Consider the following 27,073-nt stretch of genomic DNA (forward strand, 5'->3'; position numbering starts at 1 on the left):
TTTATCAAATGGCATTAACACAATTTTGAAGAAGTTCATCATGCATGTTGGAGGGTGCCAGTCGTTGTGTCCTTCAGTGAAAGGGATGGAGGTGGTGAGCAAAATCAAGCAGGTTTGGTATCACAGTCTCTTTCTTACAGCTTAAAGTACACAATATACAGACATATGCATGGAAAATACAGGTACTGTACAAGATTCCAACACCACGCTAATATTTATTGCTGGCAAGAAAAGCCAAATGTAATTAGAATACAAGCATTCCCAGCCAAAACTTAGAATATTTTCACCTTGGGCATAAATTCTTTCTGTAACACATGTTGATAGGTAAAATTAGATTAAGTAGTAAAATATACGTTCTGTTATTTAGCCATGCAAGAGAATTATAACAGCTTCCTAATCTTGGGCGCATAGTTCTAGCAGCCACTCTAGCTATGATTTATTAAATAATGTTTTAGTTGCATATATTGTATAATGGGGAAAAAGTTGCTGACCTATTGAAATGATTTGAATGAGGGAAGAATTCTGTTAGAGTTCATTTAAATTGTGAAGTCAATTACAGCTGTAAGCTGGTATTTTTAGGAAACCATTGCATTTGATGCAGGACTTTAAAAAAGAAAAGAAACCTATTCCTTTGTAGAAGAACTTATTTTCACAAAAAAAAGAATAAGAATACATACAAAAACTAGCAAGACATCTTATTCTCCCACCATCAGATAGATTAAGTACTTTTTAGACTATAATCCAGAGGTCTCAGTATAGCTAGTAACAGTATTAACAGTGTGTTATTAGGTGTCAAAAAATTGGAGCAAGTGACACATGACGGTAATGGGATATGTTGTACAATTTATTTTGATAAATAAATCTTTAGTGACCAATGGTAAATCTTTGACTTGAAAAGCAGTTACACCGTTGGCAGGGAGGTTTCTTTGAAGAAGTTCTCTTCTGTGGTGAATTTCGATTTTAGTGCATAGAATGTGCCCATTTCAATTACTTATTTACTTTTTCTAGTCATCCTTTTAGAGAGTATAAGTAGCAGAAAGTTTTTACAATGTTATAGCTGACGCATTTAGTACAAGATATGAAAATTACTTGGTGCTTTTGGTTTTTAGAGGGCGAGAAGGAAGAACTATTTAGGAAGGAAATCAAAGAGAAGTATTGCATTCTAATTTTATTTCAGGATGAGGGAACAGAAGAGCAAGGTTGATGCTATTCCTTATTTTAATCTTTCTTCATTATTTTTATTGAAAACTTTCCTAATTAGTGCTAGAGGCAATATAACAATATATTTGATTTGGAGTAATCTTTTTAAAAAGTATCTGCAGGATTCATAAGCCTAAATATAATTTTTGAAAAGAAAAGACTTAATTTAGGAAGTTAAGCTCTGTTGGCTTTCAGTGACGTGTAGGATCTTAAGTTCTTCAGTCTTAGTAGAAGATGGGACATAAATGATTTAAAAACTGATGAGCTTTCTGAAAACGTCATTCTTCATCTACAAGGTCCACTTTTTCAAAACATCCCACATTTATTTGTAAATACATCTATTTTCAGATACAGTTTAGGCCACTCCACTATCTAAACACTCAACTTCCAAATGCACTCAAGCCCTTAAACATTTAAGTAATATTAATCAAAACTTTGGAAAAAAAAGTGTACTAACATAAAGTTGAATATTTTTCTTCCAATGACTGTCTAAACGTTTCCGCTTTCTAAAGAAAAAACATGTGCATTAAAGGGAGGTTATGGGATGAAAGTGTATACTTGTAAGTGTATATCTTTACTCAGGCCTGATTTGTGGGTGTATGCATATTATATGCACTTAGGATTTATTCTAGTAAAAAGGCAGTCCTTGTGAAAACGATTTTCATTCCAGTCTCTGTCTTTCAATGTGTACATTAATGAAATTGCTCTGTGAAAAGAAGACAGATATGAGTGAAAACAAAGTTCTTGGTATGTGCGTGTTCACCTTTTCACCAATTAAGTGCAGCTCTAAGTTGCAAATCGTGAAGCTTCCAATTTTGTATGTGTGCATAGGTCCCTGCTTTGATTTTAACACAATGAAGATGACCTATGTCTTTTTTTTTCAACTTTTCCTTCTTAAAGTGATCCATGTTTTGCGTATTACAGAAGGAGCCTTTGTTATATCTGATGTAAAGCAGGTTTTAAAGCCGAAAGCTGTTTCTTCCAAAAATTATTCCTGGTCTTCTCAGGTACCAAAGGCTGTCTTTGTGTTATGCGATGCTCATAGCCCTGATTCCCGCTATTTTAAAGATAATATATTAAGATGAATGTTGAATTATTTATGTTCATAAGAACAAAACACACATATACAAATGCCTGAGGTAAAGATTCTGAGAAGGGTTGTAAAAACCATCCAGGCAGATTCATATCATCTTATTAAGTGAATAAGAGTTTAACATGGTTCTTATTAGATTGTCAAACCACAGTGGCTGTGTTTACATGAAGAACTTATCTTGTTCTCTTGCCTTGTGTCCACATGGGAATATATTTAGCTTACATAAAGCCTGAGTTCCCTTGGCCTCTTGGAGAATTTAGCTAGAGCACCAGACCAGACTTGTAGCATTCCACATCGTTTGTGAGCAGAAGATAAAGCCAGTTTCAAGATCTGAGCAAGAATGCTCCTTAATCATGCAGCATACACATGGAAACTGGTGTCAGAAGCCAGACGTATGAAAGAAAAACATTCTTCTCCTCTAACCTTCTGCCCCCCCAACATTCTTATAGATGACCCAAATTCTCAGCATCATTTCCAGAAGTTTTCCAGCATATTGATCATTTCATTTCTGAAAAAATTCTACAAGATTTTCCTATCCTTGTGCTACTTTGCATGTCTGATTCTTCGTCTAAGCTGATCAAATCCAATACTGATAATGCAGGGGACAGGACGTTTCTTAAAAGAAATGTTTTTGGCACAGAGAAAAGATCCACAAGTGAGGATTACTGTCTGGCCTAAGGAGAGTGGAAGAGTTTTTATTATTATGTGGGAAGAATCTACAACATGACACTATTTTAGCACAGAGACAGGAAAATCTTGTACTTTTAAAGCAGGAAAATCATGTACTTTTAAAACTGCTGTGTCACTGAAAGTGCTAGGCATTAAGCAATATCAGGAGAAGATTAACAATAAAGCTTAATTACTGTAACTTGACTAGTAGATTAGGGAACACATAAAAATAAAGAACAATATAAGCAAATGCAGTCATAAAACATCACAAGGCTGCAAGTTACAGGAAATTAATGTCGATCTTCATAAGAAGGTGAGAAAAGTAGGGAAATTAGCTGTTATGTGAACAATCAAAATGTATATAGTAAGCTGGATGGTATTGAGTGCATGCCCAAGGACTGATTAAAAATGATAGGTTTAAAGGGCATGTTTTTGTAAATATAACTGATATCCGTCTTAAAACAGTTATTCATTTACATCACCCATTTTATGGAGAGATAATAAGAGAAGATATACATACATTTGTCATAAGTTTTCTGTTTCAAGGAGACTGTTGGGAGATCTCCATCACTAAAGCAGAGTGGATTATAAAACAGCAGATGAGTATCTTGCACAACAACAAGCATTGTGTAATATGCCACCCGTGCTTCAGTGCAGAGGAATTTCCAGCACTCCTCAACATAAATAACTCCTCAATCCTTTCATTAATTTCTTCAGGACTACTGTTTGAGAGGAGAGTACTGCCCACAGCATACCAATTTTCTGGTCCTTTATTTTGTTGTTGTTTATGCAAAAGCTCACAATTCCCAACTCCTATCTTTATGCTACATTTAATTCTCTTTGAAAAGCTAAAGGTGATTCACCTGAAGCACCTGAGTCAATGCCCAGTAATTTTTTTCTTGCTACTTAGAAGACCCTTAACATATTCACAGTTAAGGTGGATATAAATAGATCTGTAAAATAGGTAATGCTGTTAAAAGTACATTTGTAAAGAACAGGAAATTCAAAAGTAAGTTTTCAGATAACAGTCACAACTTTTCTTTCTTTACAGTCCATGTGAAGGAGAGATGGGGATAGTGCATCTTTTTGAACAACTTCCCCTCTTTATGTTGGCATTTCAAATTGGTGCAGAATGAAAAACTATTGTAGTTAGGTTAAAATCCACTTTTTAGCCAAACTCTTGTTCTGCCTTAGTTGTGACAAGTCTTCAGCCTCTCTCGTGCTTGTTCTGCTTCCTCAGGTCAATGCAGAACACGATCACAATAGCATAGGCTGCATAGCTTTTCTCCTGGTATCTTGAATCCTTTCTTTAATCTTCATATACTGCTCTTTCAACTTTGTTTTTCGTTAGGACTACCTAGCATTCTCTTCCTCTGCTTCTCTGCCCATGTTTCTTATCTTATCAGTACCTTTTTTTATTTGGCCAGTGATGTTTGCTGCTGATCTTTTGCCTCCTTTTTCCTACGATTTTTTTCAGGGTGGGTGGGGGGACTTGCTGTTATTTCCCCTTGAAAATAAATTCTCTTGAGAAACTCTTCCTTAACATTTTCTTTTCTTCACTTCTCATTAATACGTCCCCTAAATTTGCTGCCAAGATTCCTTTAAGAAATAAGCAAAATGCTTTGCACATATCTATTTCTGCATTGTGTTCAGGTCTTTTCTGATGAACAATTTAATCTCCTTACTGCAAGCCTTGCTCTTCTTCCCCTGTCATGCAATCCTTGCTGTGTAGTTCCTCATTGTGTCGTGTGGTGTGAGAAGCTAAATCGTTTAAGTTCTCTGGGACAGGAACCATGCCTTCCTGTTTAAAGTGTGAGGCATCTAGCAAATTTTTCAGGTATTATAACTACTTTCTTTAAAGAATGCTATGTTGACGGACACTTAATACTAGTAACTAATACTTTTTGAAAACAAAAAAGAACAATTTTCTGAGATCATTACAAGTGTCTTTAAATTCAGTTCTTGTAATTATGGCATTTGTTATGAATTTCTGAATATAATTTGTATCATTTCTGAAAACAAGCTGCGCCAAATGATTAAGCATTTTAGATTCATAATACACCTTGCCACTTTTTCATGCGAAAACTGAGGGGGGTATAAATGTAGTAAGTTTCAACCCAAAAGCAACATTGGTCAGAATTTTTGAGTCTTGTAATAGAGAATTTTAGTATTTCTTTTTTGAGCCTATTAACACTCCATTATGAAAGATAATTCCACAGGTTAAGTGTGAGGGATTTATTAATACTTTCAATCTTTTTTAAATACATGGCTTTCATACTTGTCCCTGTGTTTTCATACTGTCAGAATGAGTAAGTGACCAAAATTTTTACACTGCGCATTGTTTTTTATAGTGGTATTGTTTCCACTGGTTAAGTAAACTTATATTTTAAACCACTGCACACATGGAAGCCTTTCTGATAATTCTTGTTTTACTCTCTTGGACTTTTTCTGTTTCTGAAGCTTGTGTTCTCGGGTATAATGGAGTTCCCAGAGGGTAATTGATTCTGCTGAGCTGTGTACCCACCTAGGGAGGTTTTTTGTAAGCTTTGGATTTCTTTATAAAAGTCGGTTCCCTTGCATGAAAAATAGAACAATGTTATGACTGTGTTGTAGGTAGAATACTTCTATACAAGGTACTGCAGCTATATAACATGAATTGTCTGATAAGCTGGGTTATAAGCATTATCCTCACATGGTTTTCTTTCTTCAGAGAATGCAAGATCTGAGGATTGTGGAGAGCTCTCTTTTCCATCACTGTCAACCCAAGTTTTTGGTTGTTTAGTAGAATTGTGGAAACCTCGTAGTCTCCTTTTAAGTAGAATCTTTGCGTTGATTTATGCATATAAAGACCCAATAAGCAAAGGAAATCCCTTCAGTCCTGATTTATCTGAAAATGCCAGCGTTTCCACTGCTTCGGACTTCTTTACTTTCAAGTAGCAATAAGAAAAGCTTTATACTGCGAGACCATCTGTCCTTTCCCCTTCCAGCTCTGAGTCTGAGCAAGGGAAGGGAAGAAAAGAAATACATTCTAGCTTCAATTATAAGGTCAGCTATCCAGTCATCCTGTGTTTCTCGGGGACTTTTTTTTCCTCCTCAAGAGGAGGAATAAACTACTGGGGACAGAGCTTCTAGCCCCAAGTCTTTCATGATTGCATCACCTGAGGTATCGCTCATGTAAGCCTATGAGCTTAAGTTTGCTAGAACCCAGAATGTGTACAGTTAATGTAAATCTTTCATTATATTTATAGTTGCCTCGTCTAAAGTGAGAACATTAACATTATTTGACAATTTAACCTACAGCAGAATACAGAAGTTGGGATAACCTGAGCAAAGCAACATTCATTCGTGCTTACAGATGACTTTGTCACACAGCTTTTATACCAGTCTATGAATACTATTCAACTTCAGTATAAGCATCTGAATGTTACAGGTGGGCATGCACAGAAGCAGAGAGGTTGTAGTAACTTCTTGAAGATTATATATGAACTCAGTAGAAGAGCTACGAATAAAGCTCAGCGAGCCTGACTTGCAGTTGTCTGCACAGTCCATGAAACTGAAGTGCATTTAGTTTTAGTTTTTGCTTTTTACAGTGATTATTTCGTATTTTTCCAGTTACCAGTCATGAGGGGTTCAGAGGTATTTACCCTGAACCTTTGGTAGGTCAAGTAAAGAAAGATGGTATTATCCTTTCTGCTCTAATGGCCAGATATTTTAGCCTGTGTTTGACTAGCATTCTTCCTCCAAGTAAGTAAATTTGGCATAGTTTTGCCTCCAGGTCAATTTGTGATTCTATTTTCTTGTTTCTACCCTAAGTAACATAAATATCTCAAGTTATATTGGCTTGTTGGAGCCATACATATCTGTTTTACCTACACCGAAGTAGAAATAATTGTAGGTGGAAATTGCCCCTGTAAAAATAGAAGTTTAACTGCAATTTTTCTGTAATAGGGATGTTTTTTGAATACAGTTTAGCTAGCAGTAGATTCATTGGACAAACTATGTTAATTACATTTGTTTTAAACAGGATATTGCTAGAAAGGGGAGAAAATACTAACCAATTTCTCAGAAACAGAAGCAATTGTGCTGTTATTTTTTTGGTAAGCTCTGTATTGCTGACCACAGCAACATTCCTAAGCTTTTGCAAAGCACCACATTGCTAATGTGATAGGGAAGATTTGATTGTGGGCAAGCGGGTCTGAAAAATGGTAAATTGACGACGAATCTGGGATCATGGTCCTCAAGGCAGCTTTTGTGGTCACGTGCTTTTATTTGATGTGGTTCCTTGTGTCTCCTGTGCCAAATGGTGTAATGTACTAAAGTGATGAAACTGCAAAAGAAAAAAAAAAGGAAAAGTGAACTATTAACTTTAACAACAAAGGAGAAAGAAAGCAGGGAAGGAGATCAACCCCATAACGAGTGTCTCAAAACAGGAAAAAAGCGAAAAGATGGGAATTTCTTTCCCCATGCTTCAGGCTACTCTTGCTTATAGCCCTCCTGACTAATAGCACTCTTACTTGTGTAGGTCTGAAATGTGCTTCAGTTTCAAAATAAGGCAGGTGAAAACTTACTTTTAGGGAGTTAAGAAGGGTGTATCCAAGTAAAAGAAAGTCTATAAAGTCTAAAGTCTGCTTTCCATCACTAGTAAGTAGATTTAACATGTTTTAACATTGGCCACGCTGAGAGACAAGCTCTCAGTTATTTTAGACACATATAAAAAGTCTTTCCATGTAGAGGCAAGCTTTTTGTTTATTTACATTTGCAAAGCTAGACAAATCTTCAACTGTATGGTTCACAACCATTCAAATTGTCTTTTTCCTACTCTATGTGGTTTTTGAAGAAAATGCATGGGATTAGGATCATTGTTGAGTGCAATCAGTATTATATACCACTTTCTTGTGATATAAAGCTGTTTAATAATATGTTCACACTATATACAGGGATAGGTATGATTCTTTTTACAGCGATGGGCTCCACTCACGAACAAATGGCTTTTTTACTTTTTCCTGGCTTGGAGCAAAAATACATGCCACTATGCAAGGTATCTCCTTTTCAGAGCCTGAAAAATGTGCTTAGATGTTCTCTTCTTTGTGACGCTATTCAAAGAGAAGCTCACAGAAGTTTGGAGATGGGGAAGGCTAACACATAAAAAAGCCATTAGGTCAAAATAGACAGTATTGTATGCGTATGTTCATCTAGAGTTCCATAACCTGTGTTAGCATGTAACTTAATAGATTAATGGTTTTATTCTTGCAGGACCCTGGAATGTAGGGTGTAGTCTGAAATAATCCTCATTTCAGACTCAGCTCAAAGATTCCCAGCAATGTAGAGAAACCTGCATTTTTGTGTTCTTAGAAGAGGCAGCAAAATGGGTTGCAGGGAGGCACTGGGGTGAAGGGAAAGGAGTCTGGAGAGCCTGAAGGCTCCAAGAGAGGCTGCGAGGGGTGCAGTGAAGGGGTGGGGACCCTTGAAAGAAACAGGGACGGGAGTGCGAGTGTCTGCCTTCAGGCCTTTAAGTGTCCCTTGGCTGAGCACCCACTCCTCTGAGCTTGGGACTTGGAGGCACCCTTCTTCTTTCGCAGGAAACCAGTCCTTTTAAAGAAGAGGAATTGATTGGTTCTTTATGCAGAAATACTCAGGAACAAGAACAGTCGCTTCTGTAGACCTGTGAATACTATGCCTTTTGATCATTTTTCAAAGATCATTTCTCAAGAAAGGCATTTTAATGTCATTATAAGCTCTCAAGAAATGGGAAAGAACTTTGAATTTTATATGTGGGCCTGAATAAATAGATCCATTGAGAGACAGATAGAGCAAGTCATTTAGCATGCGCAAGCCCATGGCAGAAATGCGCATGTTCTCCCGCTCTGCTGGCTGCACTTGTATTTTGGAGGGTTGCAGAACAAAAACTACTGTTAATATAGGCTGGCTGCTGCTGTTGTTGAATTCAGTACCAAGTCCATCCCAAAATTAGTTTAATTCACAGAACAGAGATCAGAACCACGCATTGCGTCTGACATTGTAGAGTCCCAGGAAAGCAGGAACTTGCTGGTCCATTTTAAGATGAAATGTACAAAGTAGGTTTGCAGAGCTGAGTAGGTTTAGTGCAAGAGCAAGTGAGGAAGAGGCCTGGGCCAACAGATCTGTCTGTGTTTCAGCATGAATAGTTCATATATGGCCTGTCTCACAGGTGGGTAGATCTGCCATGTATTTATCTTCATCTGGTACAAGTCCTAGCAAAATATCATCAGCTGAGGTTGTTGCTTTGTGAAAGTTAGTAAGTTACAGAAAGCCACTATCAGAATCTGTTAGAATACAAGCCTTTAAAAGTTTACTCAAAAGTTTTTATTTTTACACGCAAATGGGATTGGTTGTCCTGTAACTAGGTTTACTCTGGCAGTTGTTGGGGGGCATTATTAATCAATTCGGCTATGTTTAAAACAAAGTAACTTCCTCATTGTTATCTCTTGATGCTTTTTTCTTGAGAAAATGAATGTCAGCAAACTTGACACTGTGATGTTATAATTGTTTTTATTTCTGGATATGCATTTTATTTGTGGGGAGCATATAACACAGTGATACCAAAAAAGAAAGCTTAATCGCGAACATAAATATGCAGGATCTATTCTCTAAAAGGCCCAGTTATCTGAAAAGTAGGCCTGAAGCTTGGGAAGCTTTAGCTTGCACTGAGGGAATCTCTTGGCAAATAGAATTTCCTTGACTATTAAAGGCTTTTATGCCATTTTTTTTTCTTAAACCTTTTCTTTTGATGCAGCTTTGAGACACTTCCTACAGCAGCATGAGATACTGAGCTCCATGCTAAATTCCTTGTCAGATTTTCTTAATTTTGCATATTTCCGTGCTTAATTTTACAGGTGCTTCTTATTTGAATAAGTCGCTTCTCCTTTCTTCAGATGCAGGTTTATTAGAGGGTTACAGGGAATATAGCCTTTTTGCCCTGCCTCTTGTTTGTGAGGTACTGCAAATGGGTTCCTTTTCACATAACAGAGAAATAGTATTGCACAGTTCAATCAAATCCTGAAAAATAGCCTCCTTATATGTATTAAAAAAAAAAAGAAGGTAATATGTGTTTCATAAGACAACTGAAGCTTAATTAATGAATGTTTGTAGAAAGCTTCGAGATTATCAGAGGCAAGGTCCTGTGCGAATGCAATATTTTAATAAAATATTTAATAAACAAATTCTCTGACCCAGTAATGGGAACAAAAAATACCTGTCCAGGTATTAATTTCCCTACTCATAATTATTTCTACTGAACATAAATTACATTTTGTACAGTCTTCCTCTTTTTTCCGGGGGTAATTCTACTAGAAGTTCTAGCCTTCATTCTGTGAAGGGATCTCTTTCTCAAAAACCCCGCCTTGTAGCAGTCTGTTTTACATTTGAAGAGGGTTCAACAGGATTGACATGATTTACATCAACATGTTTTTATAGTTTGGCTGCTTTTGCACTGTGGATAGAGGTAAAATGGGAAGCCCTCAGTCACAGATGGTAATAATTCAGTCTGGAAGATGTATTGGAAGCAGGTAATACAGGAGTGGAATCTTTTTTAACTCTGAAATCTGGTAGATTTCTGGTATTACACCTATTGTAGCCAAAAGAGGAACCTATGGTTTCTTTTTTGTAATCTGAGCATCTTCAGTGGGGACTTGGACTTGGTTGCAAATGAGAAAGATGGGATGGACAATGTCATTTGCTCCATGTAGGAGTTTGGAAACATTTTATGGATATATTTACACAAAACATTTAAGGAGTTTAGTAAATTCAAAACCACTGTCTTAAAGTGAGTTTTACAACCCGCTCATAACATATCAGGAGGGAGTAATATTTCATTCTCCAAGATTAAAGATCAATGGACCCAGTATACTTCCAGGTTTCTAAGAGCAAAGTACTGTTTTAGAAATAATCCAACTTCCTAATAATCTAATAGTCCTGCTTCACTGTCTCTGAACATCCACAAGGAGCAAAATTATATTCCCATGTACTTGTGAGTAATTTTAGTAAAGGGATAGCAGCAAGAAAACAGAGTTTTGTTTTAAAAAATCCCGTTCGAGTCTTACTTCTCTTAGAAAAGTTTGTTTGTTTTTTTATGTGGCTGTTGTGTACTCAAGGCTTTTTTCTTTCATTCATCATTCATTTGGATTTGCAAAATCCAGACCTGCAGAACTGTTCCGTGTGGTGAACAGTCTGCTGAACCCAGACTGTTTTGCCTGAATAGCAGATTTCCATATATCTCATTATGAGCTACTTTTTTGTTATTTGTTTAGGCTCTATTCCTTCGGATGGATATTTACCATTGTAGACCCTTATACCTATCAAAGTGATGTGTTATCAAGAACTGAGAAAAATATACCAGCAGGTCCTGTTGGAGAATAAAAGGCTTATTTTGCCGAGAGGATGCTTGTTTCCAACCAATTTAATCTTTTATGGAAACAGCAAGTAAACAGGAAGCCTCAAGTCATTTAGCTTTTGAAGATTTTTAATTGTAACCAACAAGGTTCTGGATGTTTAGCGAATGATGTAAGCCACAACATGTAATGCAAATTCATATCCCTTTTGATTGATAAAAGACTGTAAGAAAGATTTAGGTCAATACAGCCAAAAGAAACCATCATGGATCTCAGTTGGTTGTAGCTTTATACAACCCAATTTAAATAAAAAGTGCTTGATCTTTACATGCTGAAGAAGCTGTTATCCTCCCCTATGATAAAGGCAATTGATTAAGCTACATAAATGCATCTCCGGAATCCTCTTATTTCTGTTATTTGGGTTTCAGGTCTGTATGTTGTACATGGACAGAATTAATTTCTTTGTTCATATTATTTCCTTCTGGGGAGGAACAGAATCATAGAATGTATAATCATAAAATAATGTAGATTGGAGGGAATCTCTGGAGGTTATCTGGGCCAGCCCCTTCCTCAGAGCAGGCCCAACTTAGATCAGGTTGCTCAGTTGAGCTTTGCATATTTCCAGGGATGGAGATACCAGAGCCTCTCTGGGTCCCTCTTCCAGTATTTGATTGCTCTCACTGTGAAAGCATTTTTCCTAATATCTAATAAAAAATTTCCTTTGTTGCAACATTTCTCCATTGCCTTTCATCCTGTCACTGTGTGCTTCTGAGAAGAGTCTGGCTCCATCTTCTCTGTATTTTTCCATTAAGTGTTTGAAGGCATCAATAAGATGCCCCCCATAACCTTCTCTTAAGATTGAACAAGCCAATGTCTTTCAGCCTCCCCTTGTACATTGTGTACCTAGTAATCTTTCTGGCTTGCTGCTGGACTTGCTGTAGTTGGTTAACATCTATGTTGTACTGGGGAGCCCCAAAATGGACACAGTACTCCAGATATGGTCTCACATGTGCCAAATAGAGGGGAACAATCACTTTCCTCAACTGACAGGCCATGTTTTTGCTAAGAAGTCCCAGTACACAATTGGCCTCCTTTGCCACAGGGGCACACTGCTGACTTACGTCTATCTTGTTATCCATCCAGACCCCAGATTCTTTTTGTAGAGCTGCTTTCTAGCCTGTCAGTGCCCTGACTGTATTATTGCATAGGGTCATTTCATCCCAGGACAGCACTTGATATTTGCCTTCTTCAAACCTGATGAGTTCTTGTCAGCCCATTTCTGCAGCTTGTCAAGGCCCTTAGGTGAAGAGCAGGTCAATAAAAGAATGTTGAAAGGTGTTGGAGAAGGTTTTATTCTCCTCACTAGGCCTTTGGATTTGAAAATAAAATAATTGGATATCCATAAGGATGTGATTACCTATACAGTCAGTTATGACTGACCTGGAGGTATTAATCTCAATTTTAAGGAATCTGAAAGAGGCTGAGGAAAATATTCTTACGCCATTTAGAAACCATGTTGCTGAATAACTTGATGGACTGTGATTAAGTTACTAATGGCCATTGAAAGTTGTTTACACTGTCTAGTGTATCAGAAAATCAAAATCCTCTCCTTCCAGCTATAACAAGATGCCTTAACTACTGTAGTTATCGAAGAGGACTGAAAAACAGTAACTGTTTACAATGAATAACTGTTTCTTGAGAGACTATTTTGCATTAATGATATTCTTGATTAAAGGTGCTTAATTATGGGGAGAAGTATTATAACCTAATTTTATAGACGGTATCACTCAATACCTATTGTATCACCATGGCATAAAATAAATACATTTCCTTGTTATGGATCTCATCTTTCAATTTAGGAAAGAGGAGAAAGTGTAAAGATCACTTTCTAATCCTAAAAACTGTGTGTGTGATGTACTTTTAAATAAACTTCTTTCTAGTGCTCTTGGAGGATCATCTGCCCTTCACATCCCAGCCTTTCCTGGTGGAGGTTGTCTTATTGACTATGTACCCCAAGTATGCCAGCTACTAACAAACAAGGTAAGCTTATAACTTACCTTGCCTTACATGTTATACTGTACTGTAGTAATGCACTATAACATTTCCATAGACATGGGTCTTTTTTCCTACCAGGTGGTTCAAGTAAGGTATACTTAAGGTAAACTACCCAAGGAATAACTTTTAGGATAATAGTTGAGCACCAAAACAGTGTGCTGAATGTAATGAATCTTTTAGATAAATAAGCATGTTTGGTATCAGGCCCTAGAGTGGGTTTTGTAATTGTGACATGTTACAAGTAGGATAAAATGTTATTGTAGCCCACCTATCTTTTGCTAGTAAATGCAAATGTGTAGTTCACCTATTAATTTTCCAATTGGAAATCTCTGTCTAAAGTCTCATACCATAATCGTCACTGTAGATTTGAAGAGCTTAAGAGAGGATTCTGTGATTTTCATCTTGGATTTTTACTCCAAATGAACTGAATCATCAGTCTACTTGGATGCTTATACAGTAATAGCCGCTTAGCATTGCATGTACTGAAAAGGTTGTGTTCTGGTTGGCTTAATGTTTTGACAAAAAAGAACAAATATAATATTTTGAAAGCTTCTCCATTATTTAAGTATAATTTTCAATACAAAGCTTAGGGGCCAACATCCAGGGATCTGCCTATTATAGGCTTCCTATTTGTATTTATATATGATTTTTACTTTTGTTTGTCCAAAGGAGGAAAATAAAACTATCTTTCAGAAAAAGTTCTTCAAAATGTGTTTCCATAATTATATTGGAATCTATCTTTAGAGTTGTTTTTGTTGTGGTTTTCTGTTAAAATTACTTTGTTTTTAAAATCTGCAAGTACACAGGACTGTTTTTATCCTTTTTTAAACAAAGTCCCTTAAGCAAACTTATCATATGTTTTCCTTTTCCCAAAATAACATTTCAGATCCCACACAAAGCCTTCAAAATAATCATAGTTTTTATAAAATGAAATAAGTCTTATTTTATAAATAGAATAATTTTACTTTAGGGGGTACAACGTAGCTCTCAGCAATGATTGTATCAAGACTTTTTCAAAAAAATTAGGAAAGCTTTTGCCAGCCAAGGAATTCTAATATTACTATAGCCAAGAAAAATAACGTATGCATATTCCTCCTGTTCTTTTCATGTTCAGTGGGGTAAAAGGCTTTTGAAATGTTAGTTTTCATTCTGGAAGGCAAAGTGATTTACGTAAGAAATCAGGTATGGAACCACTCTGTACATGCTCAAAGTAACCAGTTGTAAACCAGATGCTCTTTCAACCTGGCAACATGTGCGTTGTTTCTGTTATGGGTCAAACCCTGTTCACACTTTTCAACGAAGTAATCCCTTTCAAATCAATAAGAAAACATACACAGCTCAAGGAGAATTTTGCCTCAAGTCTTCCAAGTTTAGCACTGTTGGATTTTGTCTGTGCCAGGATGGAAGTCTTTCGAAACCCAGAGTGCCTCAGAACTTGATGCTCACAACTGAGTAGGTGGCTCCCTGAGTCAGCATGAAGCCAATGAGGAAGCTCAGTGTGAGAAGATTTTGTTGGAGGTTCAGTCTTCAGAAGACACCTAAGATCACAGCTCTGAATTTTTTTTTTTTATAACCAGAGTGTTATTTTGACACTTAGCCAACTATCAGCTCAGGTGATTATGTTTTGCCCAGCAAAGCTTCCTGCTCAAACTTCGGTTAGGCAAGGTGGTGCACTTCTTTTCTTCACTCTTTATCTGGCATGGTTAAACAGTGTTTCAGTATATTGTGAAATACTACATTTCACATAGAAGTAAGTGAGGAGATTCCTGTATGTGCAAGATCTTCTGTGTACAAGATCCACTCTTTGGTTTAAAGCTATTGTAGGATAAATCATGCAAGCTAAATGTAGGATTCAGAATTATTACCATGCCAAAAATAAATCTTCCTTAACAAGGAATACATGACAAATTGGGAGTATTGGCCTTTTTTTTAATGTTTTTATAGCTTTGGATTTGTTTCTTTTTTTTTTTTTTTTTTTAAGGTACAATACGTTATTCAAGGATACCACAAGAGAAGAGAGTATATCGCAGCTTTCCTGAGTCACTTTGGAACGTAAGTTTTCCTTTAATGCATTATTTTGTGTAGAATGGGGAAAAGTGTTATTTTCTGCACATGGTCTTTGGTTATGTAACTGATTTCTAGTGGGTAAGTTGAAGTTTGGTCATTTTTGCAGAATGATGTGTATGCATTCTCTCTCTATAGTAAAGTTGGTATGAAGCTCAGTGTTACTTCACTTAGGTGTCAGCTGCCAATCTGATTTTACTCAGAAAATAACCAATTATGGGAAAAGGATAAGTAGGGGTTTTCTCCCTGTGCAAAAGAAATGCCCTTGTTTCTGAAAAAATTATTAAAGGGGTCTTTGCAGTAAAAGGCAATACTTGAAGTGCATTAGGGATAGAGAAGTGGGGTCCAGTTCCAAACCGAACAGGAGCCAGAAACCACTGCTTGGCATAAAGGCAAGAGTCTGATGACAGGCTGCTCCCACCGTTTAGCAGTATCTTGTCTCCTGAGAGAAAGGGCCGTCATTTCCTGTTGAATTCCTGTGGTTGGAAGGTCCGCTGCCTGACATGTTGGCACATTAGTGTCACAGATCAACTGATCAGGGTGCCTCACCACTCTGAAAGGAGCTTTGTTTTTTCCCCCTAAATTCTGATTTCATCGAGAGTCCAGGAGCTGATGTGACATGGATTACCTGATCAGAAATGTCTTGCCTCCTTGTGAGGAAGGGGTTTCTGCTTCTTCCTGGTGATTCCAAATGCTGCGAATATCAAGAACCCTTAAGTCTCAGGTCTCTCAAGGAAGGGTAGAAAAGGGTTTTTTGGCATGCATGCAAATTTTATACTACTGTAGGTAGATAACAATGACTCGAACTTGGACACGTGAGTAGATAGAAAGTTGATGCAGACCCAGGAGATGTAATGTGTTCAAAAACATGACTCTCTTTTTTCTTCTGAGAATTATTTGAGTCAATCTACAGTGCAGAAATGGCCCAGCTGTGCCTTTTCTATGCCACGCTTTTATTTCCCTTGTGAAGTGGTTTGAGAGTTCTGATATTGCTTCTCAATTCTAGCAAATACCATTTCCTGATGGCTGAGACTTTTGATCTGTCTACTGAATAAGTATTCTATATTTCACTTTTGTATACTTTTATGCTGAGCCTTTCTTATATATACTTTTTTGAATTTTCAAATTTTAGCTCTAGTCCTTTGCATTTTCAGTTTTACCTTATGTCCCCTGCTGCAGAGATGATAAATTATCTTCACATGAGTAACATACGGTGAATTTTTGTGTAATGTACAATTATTATCAATTTATTACTGCAAATGCCATTACCAGCTCTCATTATATTCTAAAATATATTTATATAAACTGAATATGACTTTTCATCAGGTAAAAAAAACTCCAGTACAGCAGCATAAATAAGAAAATTATTAAGCTTAAAAGTTTAATTAATCTGAATTTAACTAGAAAATTCTAAGTTAATAAAATTAATATTGGAAATTTCTAAAGAAACAAACAAAAAAACCCCAAACCCTGTAATCCAGGATTTGTATCTTTATCATGTAGTATTGGAATGAATGCTAGGTAGAAATTGCGTTCATTTTTTGTATTTCTTGTTGATAGTGGTGTGGTGGAATATGATGCAGAAGGCTTCACAAAGCTTACTCTGTTGCTGATGTGGAAAGATTTTTGCTTCCTTGTTCACAGTGAGTAACTCTGCCTCAGGCATAAATTTTATCTTCTTGAAGATTTGAGTTCAAAAGGGAAAAAATACAATTACAGGAAACAATTTAAAAGTTTTAGCTATTTTTATCCAGTGCTTAATGTATTTTTGAGGTGGCCATGACACTTCGAAAACACAAAATCCTGATTGTACTTTGAGAAGGAGAGAGGATCTCTGTGGATAGCACGTTCTGCCTGCTTTGTAGAAAACGAAAGGCATTTGGGGAAGTTTCTCTGGTAAATTCACCCGGAGTTAAGTTCTCAGTTGTAACTCCACTATCAGGCTGCCAACAATACGTCAATAATAGGGGAATACATAAAATGATGTATAATTGTTAGGAATCAATACATAGATATTGACAGTAGTGGCGCTTTAGCGTAGGGAAAATACATTAGAAAAAAAATAAAGAAGAGGAATAAGAAGATACAGTGGTCAAGATCCGAAACTTACTCCTAGACTGAAGCTTTCTAGGTGAGGACTAATCTTTGGAACAGTTTGTTACAATATGTAGCTAGATTTTCTGTCATTTGAATTCTTTAAATCAAGACTGGCTTACTTTTGAAAAGATGCCCTTACTTAAATATACAGAAATTACTTTATGTAGAAATTAGCAAGTGTGGTTCTGTTGCTGCCTTACACATGTTAACTTAAGCAGAAATGAATATTTTTTTCCATTACAGTAATGTGAAAATCACAGCTATCGAAGATATTTTGGATTTGGGAAATTCAGTCATCTTATACTTTATTTTTGATCTTTACACTTCTCATCTCTTTGTTTAAAGTAATCACAATACAAAATAGATATCTTCAACGTTGGTGTTTGTTAACGCTTTAGTTCTGGAATATTTCAAATTATATTCTTTTTGATTGTGGGTTAGCTTTGCATGTGGAAAAGCTAGTGATGTCTAAATGACATCTTAATTTATACCAGGTTTTTTAGAGCAAGAAGTGAGGACTGCTGTTGTTCAGAGAAGTCTTTTGCCTTGCGTTGTGTAAGAGATCCAAAAATGATCTCACAGGTCCCCTTCTTTTTATCACCAAAGAGTTTCAGACTGTAAAGAATTATGTTCTTCAGAGGTCTAGAAAACACAAACTTGAAATTAATTTCCATTATATTAATATGATTTACATTGGGGAAAACACAAAATAAAACTGATACAGTTGTAGAAATTGCCCTTATTACATCTTTATTTACTTTTCTTTTCATACAAATTCTCCTAGGAGATGCTACTTTTCTTTCTGTACAACCTTCTTGAAGATTCTTGCCTTTTTTAGTCCCCATTACATTTAGTTTAATTTTATTGGTGTTAATAATTGTGGATTTGATTTTTGCCTCAGGATAATATAACTTCATAAATGGTGAAGCAGTTAGTTTTCAGGGGAATCAAAATTCAAATTTCTGTTAGATAACAGAGTAGGTTTTAACTATGAAGTAATATTCAGAGTGCTCAATTTAACTGGCATAAAGCCCGTGAAAGCTACAATTATAACTGAATGGTTTATCACTATGTATTAACCCTGTGGCCTTTGAAATCATACAGTAGTTTAGCTCTGTAAGCCATTGCATCACTTGCTTGTTGAACAATCCACTGCAAAAACATTTATGTTTCATGTACCAAAGGATATTGCAATGAAAGGACTGAAACCTGCACTTCATTTCCTGAGTGAAGTAATGTAGGCTTTCATCTCTTAACCACTGACATTACTATGTATATTATGGTTGAATATTTAGCGAGCATCTAATAAAATGTCTGGGACAGATAGCCATAAGTTGAAAACTGTTCTACTTTATGTATTTAGTAGTATGCAGAGAAAGTATTCAGAGAAAAATAAATAGGTCAGTATACTGCAAGCACTATGGCAAATCAAGTGAAAGGAACCATGGTAAATTTTACTGGCGTCTACATTTAGGCTAAAATTTTAGGCTTAAAGTGAGATTGTGAGATATCTAAACCCTAAAATGAGTTGTTTCCTTTAAAAGATATATTCAAAGATTTGAAAAATAACTTTTTTTTTTATTCAAATATTTTCATTCAGAGTTACAAACCTGTTTGGAATCTAGGAGGTGAAACACATTAAAAATGATCTGAGTAGTTTTACTGAGTGAACTGGGTTAAAGAGAAAGAGGGTTTCTGGAAGGAAACTGGAAGATAATTTTGGAGTGCAAAAGCCCAGCAACCTCAGAACACTTTCACTTGCTAAAAAAATGTGGCCTGTGCAATAATTACAGAATGAGGAGCAAAGTCTTCCCACTTTACCTTAAAGCACAGGAGAACTACCTAGTTGTCAGCCTAATCATGAGATTAATGTAGCTGCTAAAGTTATTATATTAGATCAAAGAGTGGTCAATGGAACTATTGTTTTAGTGGTTTAGTTCTAAGAATTAATCAAGCGCTTTCAGATATGTAGCAGCAGCAGTGAACATTCAGAGAAGTTCATGCGTTCATGTGGAAGAGGAAGTCGTTAATCAGGCTTAATGCTTTTGGTATTGATACTGTTTATGCGTAAGCTTCAGTATGAAGTTTTGTAAGTAAACTTCAATATACTGCTGATTTCTTTCTCTACTTAATTATATATCAGCTAGGATTTATTTCTTGGCACATGAGATATTTCTTCCAAAGGGTATGTATGTATACCTTATATAAATGTAAACACAAATAACTGTGCACAAGTGAGAATTAAGTAGTCATATTGGTATGGACACAAGAATAGGACTCCAAACCAATTTGTTAATAGAGTTTTCAAAGTTTAATTTTTGACTTATAAGATTTTTAGGATATCAGCACAAGGGAGATTGACAGCAGTTGGAACAATTGCTGTTTAGAATACTGTTTAAGACATCTTGAAAAGGACAGGTTTTAAAATAAGAAGGCTTTGTTTCGTAGTACAGTATTTATAGGGATGAGGAATGCTGGAAATTGCCACCATTTGTATCTTAAATTTATATGCAATCTCAGACCTAGCTGAAGTTGATGGGAACACTTGCTACCACTGATCTTGGCTAACGGCAGGGATATTCAACTTCTATGTTTGGTAATACCAGTGTGACACAAGAGGTCCGAAGTGCTGGTCATGTGAAAGGTAAAAGTTTAATTAACAAGCTTTCTTGCTTGGGAGTACCAACTGAAGTGGCTTTTTGTTCACCCTCTTAGCTGTCTGTGCAGTTATGTGGTGACCTGTATTAGACAATATATCAGAAATGGCAGCATTATGCATCTCAAGAAGAATGCATTTTTTCTCTGGGAGGTAGAAGCAAGCATAGAGCCTCGAGTATTATTTGGAGGTTATATCTGTGGTGATCAGGCTGTGGGCAGACAGCCTTTTCTGGATTTCCTTTTTTCGGTAAAAGTCATCAATGCCAGCTTCTGATACATTGCTGTTTGGGTATTGCTATCTGCACAGATTTGTCAGCAGAACAATTTGTGCCAGCTCAGTTGAGCTAGCTTATGTGGTTTGAATTGACGGCCTGAGCTAAGCAACTGGGGATTGCTCACATAAACCTCCTCTGGGTCTGGATTAGCACATCTATCCACAGCCTCAGAAAGTAAGCAGAAAGCAACTCGAAAAGTAAAGACACAAACAAAGAATTTTTGGTAACCATATTGTCACATGAGGCTGACGGGGGGAAAAAAAAAGTTTGTGGGGAAAAGCTTTAGTAGCTGGGAAGACAGGTTTATACTACTGTGCAAGGAAACTTCAGTTTATTCCAGTAGTGTTCAGAAAAAGAGGAATGCGTGCTCATTCACTGTAAATAAGCCAAATTGCTTTGAAGAACTAAGTCATTCTATCAGTTTCTTTTTGAAGCAGAAATAAGCCATGATGCTTCAGATACTGTTTTAATCACTTAGTAGGGCAACAATAATCCTTAGAATTTAGATATTTGTTAATTTTTCAGACAGCTGATACAGTTTAAGATTTTACTTACCCTTTAAAGGAGATTGCCCCTATCCTGGAAAGTCAGTGTAGTGGAACTAATGAGCATTCATCAGCCAGTTCATCTGTTCCTCCAGCAGCCATTTAAATAAACCAGTAAACTTGGTGGTGAGGAGCTAGTGGGGAGGTTTGGTAAAGTCTTAAATGGAAGTTGTTTGCTAGATAAACGTGTGTCTGATCGCTTAATGTTTGGTATTTGGGTTTAGGAGAGCTTGTGTGACAAGGCAAAAGTGTTTTCTTTCATACAAGGTTGTATTTATTGTTTTGCTTTTTGAAATTGCTTCTGCAGATTCCTATTTCAAAAATCACATGCCTACCACACAAACTCCGGAGTCACTGAGATAATAAAAGTGTTTAAGGAAGTACTTGTTTGAGCAATTTGGAACCCAGAGCATACGACTCTATTTCCTGTAAACACTTTAGTAAACCTTTATCTGTCTATAGTTTGGCTGTAAAGCCCTCTGTTGCGTAGGGACCTATAGGTCTTGTTAAATGTGAATGTTAGAAGTACTTAGTGTTTGTTGTTCTGATGTAGTGTTTAATACAGTAGGAACATGCTCAGTGGCTGAGGCTCCTGTGTGCTGCTGGAGTATGAATAATCATTTGAGTGGGTTTGGTAGTTTTAGAGATTTTTCAGTGTTTTTCTCTCATGTTAGACTGGCTCACATATCCTTTGGAAGCTGAAAGAAGATAGTCTTTAAGAGTCGCTCCTCTTGATCAGTATCAGCGCCTGGCAGCAATCATGATTAACACTTAAAATTCCAGGAAAAATATCCTTGGAGGGGAATAAGACTGCATTTGCTCTGCTTTTTCCATGGAAGTTAGTCTGACTGTGAGAAAAGCCTCTTCAAGAAAAGGTATGGGAGAATAGACTGTTTTCTGCCCCAGTCATTCCTCTGAAAAGGAGACAAGCATTGAGTAGAATATTTACATCAGAGAGCTTATATGTGTCTAGATGGCTTTGTGGGCTTTCTTCTAAAGAGGTATTTTGGCTTACTGCATGGTGCTTTTGTTTTATTGTTCTCATTGTTCCTTAAATGAAAATGGGAATGTATGACTGTATGGAAACCAAGAGAGAAGGAAAAAAGAGAGCATGTGACAATGTAAATAATACAAGGTATAGGAGAACAGAGTAATATCTAGTAGTTTCAAGAAAGAAAGACAGGGCAGCAGAGATGTCAAGCATAAAAAAATAAATGTTTCAGGAGTCCAGGATGAGAAGTTCGATACTGATTAAAAAAAGTCAAAAGTCTGCAAAGTTTGCATAGGGAGGTCATTTCACTCTTAGACGAGAGAAACTGGAGTTTAACAAAGCCCCAGTGATGTAAAGCTATGCCTGGTAGAAGTCAAAAGCCATTAAGATCTTATGCTTCAGAGTAATTCTTTAACAGTTTAATAAGCAAGTGTCTCACAAGGGATCAGTCCTCTTCTCTGACTCTCTCAGTGCTTTTAGTCATTAACGTGTATTTCTTTGAATCTCATCTTGAAAGTTCCTAATCACATGCAGTTCTGCCTTGAGCAAAATTTACCCGGAGCAGAGATGTTCTTTTCAAAACTTTATACATTGTTTTAATCCCAACAAACTCAAAAAATAAAGCTTTCTATGGCAGTTAGTGAGGTGCATCACTCGCGGAGTTCGATGAAAGTTGCAGATACTTTGCACTGCTGTGCATGTATGATGGAGGGAGAGCTTGAGTCACAGGCACACAGTTGGGCACTTGGCTAGGCATAGTCCCAGGCTAATCCCAGAACTGAATTGCAGCTTTAGGAAAATGAATTAGCCTTTTGCTGATTATTTTTATCTGTGGCTTATTTTTCTTCTTTATTTTAAAGGGATGCTGCCAACTACATTTAGTTTGAAATTTGTATTGAAATCTAATAATTTTTGTCTTTGTCTTTAAGAATATTTCAAACATCATATTCCTTGATTCCATCTAAGATATTTACTTTTATATGAGCTGAATGAGATTTTCCATATTTAGGACTCACTCACTCTAAACTACCTTTAGGCTCATATTTTAAATTCTATTAAAAAAAGACAATGGAGAGAGCATGAACTATAAAACACAGTATGAACAGCAACAAACAAATAACTGTAGTGATGAAAACTAGATTTTAGAATTATATTATGATAATCTATTATGATGGAGGAGTGATAAAGTGTTTTTCAGTGTCATTTTGCTGTTGATGGTATCTTTAATTTCTGAGAAACACATACATTTGCTATACCTTTAAAACTGTAATATATTGCTGTAGACATTAAATGATGTTTTTCCAGGAAATCGAAGCACTTTAACAAACGGACTGGAAGGTGTTTTAATAAATTCTTTAAAAATTGCACTTTTCAGAAAAGTGAACTATTGCTGTCTCTTATCTAATAGGTCTGTCTAGCTAGAATACTACCACTATGTGCCTATGTGGCAGCTTACTAATAAAGTCTCACAAAATGTGGCTGATACAATAATATAATCCTATTTTATGTACTTAATTTTGGAAAAATTACTCACATAAAAAGTCACTGGCAGAGCTGGGACTCAAATACAGATCTTTTTTAGTACTTTTTCTTCTCGCTCTGTATGTGTTTCACATGGCATTCACAGATAAAGTTTTTCTTTTAGTAAGAACTGCTTTAAAGCTGTGGTATATAGCAAGTTGAAAAATTACTATAGCAAGTAGCAAGCTGAAAACAAATATGTTGTTTTCAATCTAGAAAGGAGATGATGAGCATGGGTTTCGCAGGGATCTGTCCTGGGTTCAATACCAGGAAATTTTTTCAGAGAAGAACAGGTTGATAGAGCACACCATATGATTATTAGAAGTGTAAAATTTCTGCAAATAAGAACTTCATTAAGTAAAAATAAATTTTCTAACTCTCTCTTCCCTGTGTCCTTTTTCTTTCTCCCCAGTGATAATTACTTTATCATCAAAGTAAACTTAATCTAGGAATCCACATGTAATGCGGTAATAGCACACAAAGATGACTGCTACAGGCTTGTTATGAAATAGATAAATATAAAAAAATTACTTTTAAATGATAGCAAATCAACCTTGTATTAAAGATGGAGCTGCTCACAAAGATACTTAAACACATTTAAATGTCTAAATGTGCCTAAATGGGGGCAGGAGAAAGTGCTTGAACTGCTGAAGCTAGAACATATCAATTTTGTCAACCTGTAAAGAACAAGTTTTATCTAAGAGCTTAGAAACAGCCTGTAAAACAAGGGTGCAGCATACCAGTACAGGTCATAATTCTAAAATAAGCTTGGATAATTAATGTGATTTCCCCTATGTTACTGAGTGTAGTTAACACAGTACATTACCAGTGGTCATGTTTTCCTATAGTGAAGAGGAATTATAGCTGCCTAAAGTTAGACATTGTTAGATAAAGGAACTTCATTAAAATGCTTAATGGCTACCAAAGACATTTAGAAAGTACTGCAAAATTCTACACATAGTTAGGAAATAACAAAAACAAAATCACAGAACCATTGAGGTTGGAAAGGGACCTCTGGAGATTTTCTAGTCCAACCCCCACAAACACACTTCAGAGTAGGGTTGACTAGAGCTGGTTGCTCAAGGCTGTGTCCGTGTCCAGTTGAGCTTTGAGTATATCCAAGGATGGAGACTCCACAACCTCTCCGGGCAACCTGCTCCAGTCTTTGACCACCCTTACGGTCAAAAAATTTTTTTCTAATGTTTAAACGGAATTTCTGTATTTCACTGGACACCACTGGGAAGAGTCTGGCTGTGTCTTCCTCTGTCCCTCCCATCAGGTATTTATGTACACTGATAAGATCCTCCTCTTCCCTCCACCCGCCGCCCCAAGCCTTCTCTTCTCCAGGCTAAACAATCTCTCTCAGCCTCTCCTCATGTCAGATGCACCATTTTTGTGGCCCTTCACTGGCCCACTGCACTATGTCCATGTCTCTCTTGTACTGGGAAGCCCAGAACTACACACAGTACTCCAAATGTGGACTTACCAATGCTGAAAATAGGCAAATAATCATCTCCCTTGCCCTGCTGGTGATGGTCTTCCTAATGCAGTCCTGCTAGTGACTGGCCTCCAGCTGGACTTTGTACTGCTTATAACTTTTTGAGCCTGGTAGTTCAGCCAGTTTTCAGTCCACCTCACTGTCCATTTATCTAGGCCATACCTTATCAGTTTGTCAAAGAAGATGTCATGAGAGACAGTGTTGAAGGCCTTACTAAAGTTGAGATAAACAACATCCACTGCTTTCCTTTCATCCACCAAGCTAATTATCTCATTCTTGAAGGCTGTCAGGTTGGTTAAGCATGGTTTTCCTTTTGTAAATCCATGCTAACTGCTCCAGTCTCCTCCTTGTCCTTCACCTGTCTGGGAAGACAGAATTAGTTGCTCCATCACCTTCCTAGGGGATTGGAGTGAGGCTGACAGGCCTGTAGTTTCCTAGATGCTCCTTCTTGCCCTTCTTGAAGTGATGTTTGCTCTCTTCCAGTCATCATGAACCTCCACCTATTGCCCTGACCTTCCAAAGGTAATCAAGAGTGGTCTCACAATGACATCGGCCAGCTCCCTCAGCACTCATGGGTGTATCCCATCAGGTCCTACGGACACATGTATGTCCAGTTTGTTAAAATATTCCTTAAACTGATCCTACCCTATCGAGGGTAAGTCTTCCTTGCTCTAGACTTTCTCAGTGGTCTCAGGGACCGAAGATTGCTAAATGCAAGTCGTATCAGTAAAGACTGAGGTGAAGAAGGCATTGACTACCTCAGCCTTTCCATATCCTTTGTCCCCAATGCCTCTACTCATTTAGCAGCAGGCCCGTTTTTTTCCCCTAGTCTTCCTTTTGCTGCTGATAAAACTGTAGCAGCCCTTTTTGTTTCTCCTAACATACCTGAGCAGCTCCAGATGGCCTTTGGCTTTCCTAAGCTCATCCCTGCATACTCAGACAGTGTCTCTGTATTCCTCCTAGGTCACCTGTCCCTGCTTGCACTTCTTGTATGATTCCTTTTTATGTTTGAGTTTTGTCAGGAACTCCTTGTTCCCCCATACAAGCCTCCTTACTTATGCTTAACTTTTTGCCGGTTGTGATGGACCATTCTTGAGCTTGGATGAGGTGATCCTTAAAAATTCAACCAGCTCTCCTGGACCCCTCTTCTCTCCAGGGCCGTGTTCCATGCAATTCTTCCATGGCATGTAATGGGATCCCATGAGATTCTTCCGAATAAACCCTCAGTAGGCCAAAGTCTGCTCTCCTGAGCTGTGTCCTGACCTCTCAGGGGGGATCAGCTGGAGTATTCACAAGAGAGGACAAAAAATGACTGGTGATCTAGGAAACATGATTTATAGTAAATTACACAAACTAGTTCTTTAAATCATGGAAAAGACAATAGAAGGATAACCTTTTAGAAGTATAAAAGGCAGCTTCAGGGAGAAAAGTGATAAATTATAATGCATAGTTCAGGAATGGGATAGGAAGCTATGGGTTTATAGGGTGGTAACGTAGATTTCAGTTTGGCTTTAAAAATATCTAGAGTGCCCAAGCACTCAAATAGGTTGGTGTGTTCAGGAACACCAAATGAGGTTTTAGAGAACAGCTTAGGCAAAAATGTGTCAGGAATGTTTTAAATATACTTGGTACTGCTTTGGGTCAAAGGGATGTAAGAGTGATCAGGGTCCTTTCCAGTGTTATTTCCTGTGGTTTCAGTGAGGATAACAGACATGTAATTCTTGTCTTGTAACCTTTAGATTACAAATTAACCTTTACATCGCCAATGGAATTGTGAATTTAAATCTAATTGTAGAGCTAAAATCTTGCTTATTAAAACATACGCAGTCTCTCAAAGAAGTGGCATGCTGAAGGTGTAATTTGAGATTCAATATTCAGATTCGAGAGCTGAGTGGAAGTTTTTGGACTGCAGTATGAAGACAATTGGATTGGGCAAGATTAAATTGGGTTCTAACTTGAAAGCTGTAATACTGCATGGAGTAGAGTTTGAAAGAATAAGGTAGCATACGTGTCAGCAAAGGCTGCTTTTGACTTTCAGGAA

General features: G+C 36.9%; 1 protein-coding gene across 6 annotated transcripts in view; it reads left to right on the forward strand.

Moving 5' to 3' along the window:
* Positions 1–27,073, forward strand: part of BABAM2 (BRISC and BRCA1 A complex member 2) — a 182,231-nt gene that overhangs the window by 123,561 nt on the left and 31,597 nt on the right. For all 6 annotated transcript variants that reach the window (XM_064509548.1, XM_064509545.1, XM_064509546.1 and 3 more), the window contains 3 exons: positions 13,269–13,368; positions 15,365–15,435; positions 17,008–17,090. In XM_064509548.1, coding sequence (XP_064365618.1) covers positions 13,269–13,368; positions 15,365–15,435; positions 17,008–17,090 — 254 coding nt within the window. The remainder of the gene's footprint in view (positions 1–13,268; positions 13,369–15,364; positions 15,436–17,007; positions 17,091–27,073) is intronic.

Source organism: Dromaius novaehollandiae, chromosome 3 (genome assembly GCF_036370855.1).
Source record: "Dromaius novaehollandiae isolate bDroNov1 chromosome 3, bDroNov1.hap1, whole genome shotgun sequence".
Lineage (NCBI taxonomy): Eukaryota > Metazoa > Chordata > Aves > Casuariiformes > Dromaiidae > Dromaius > Dromaius novaehollandiae.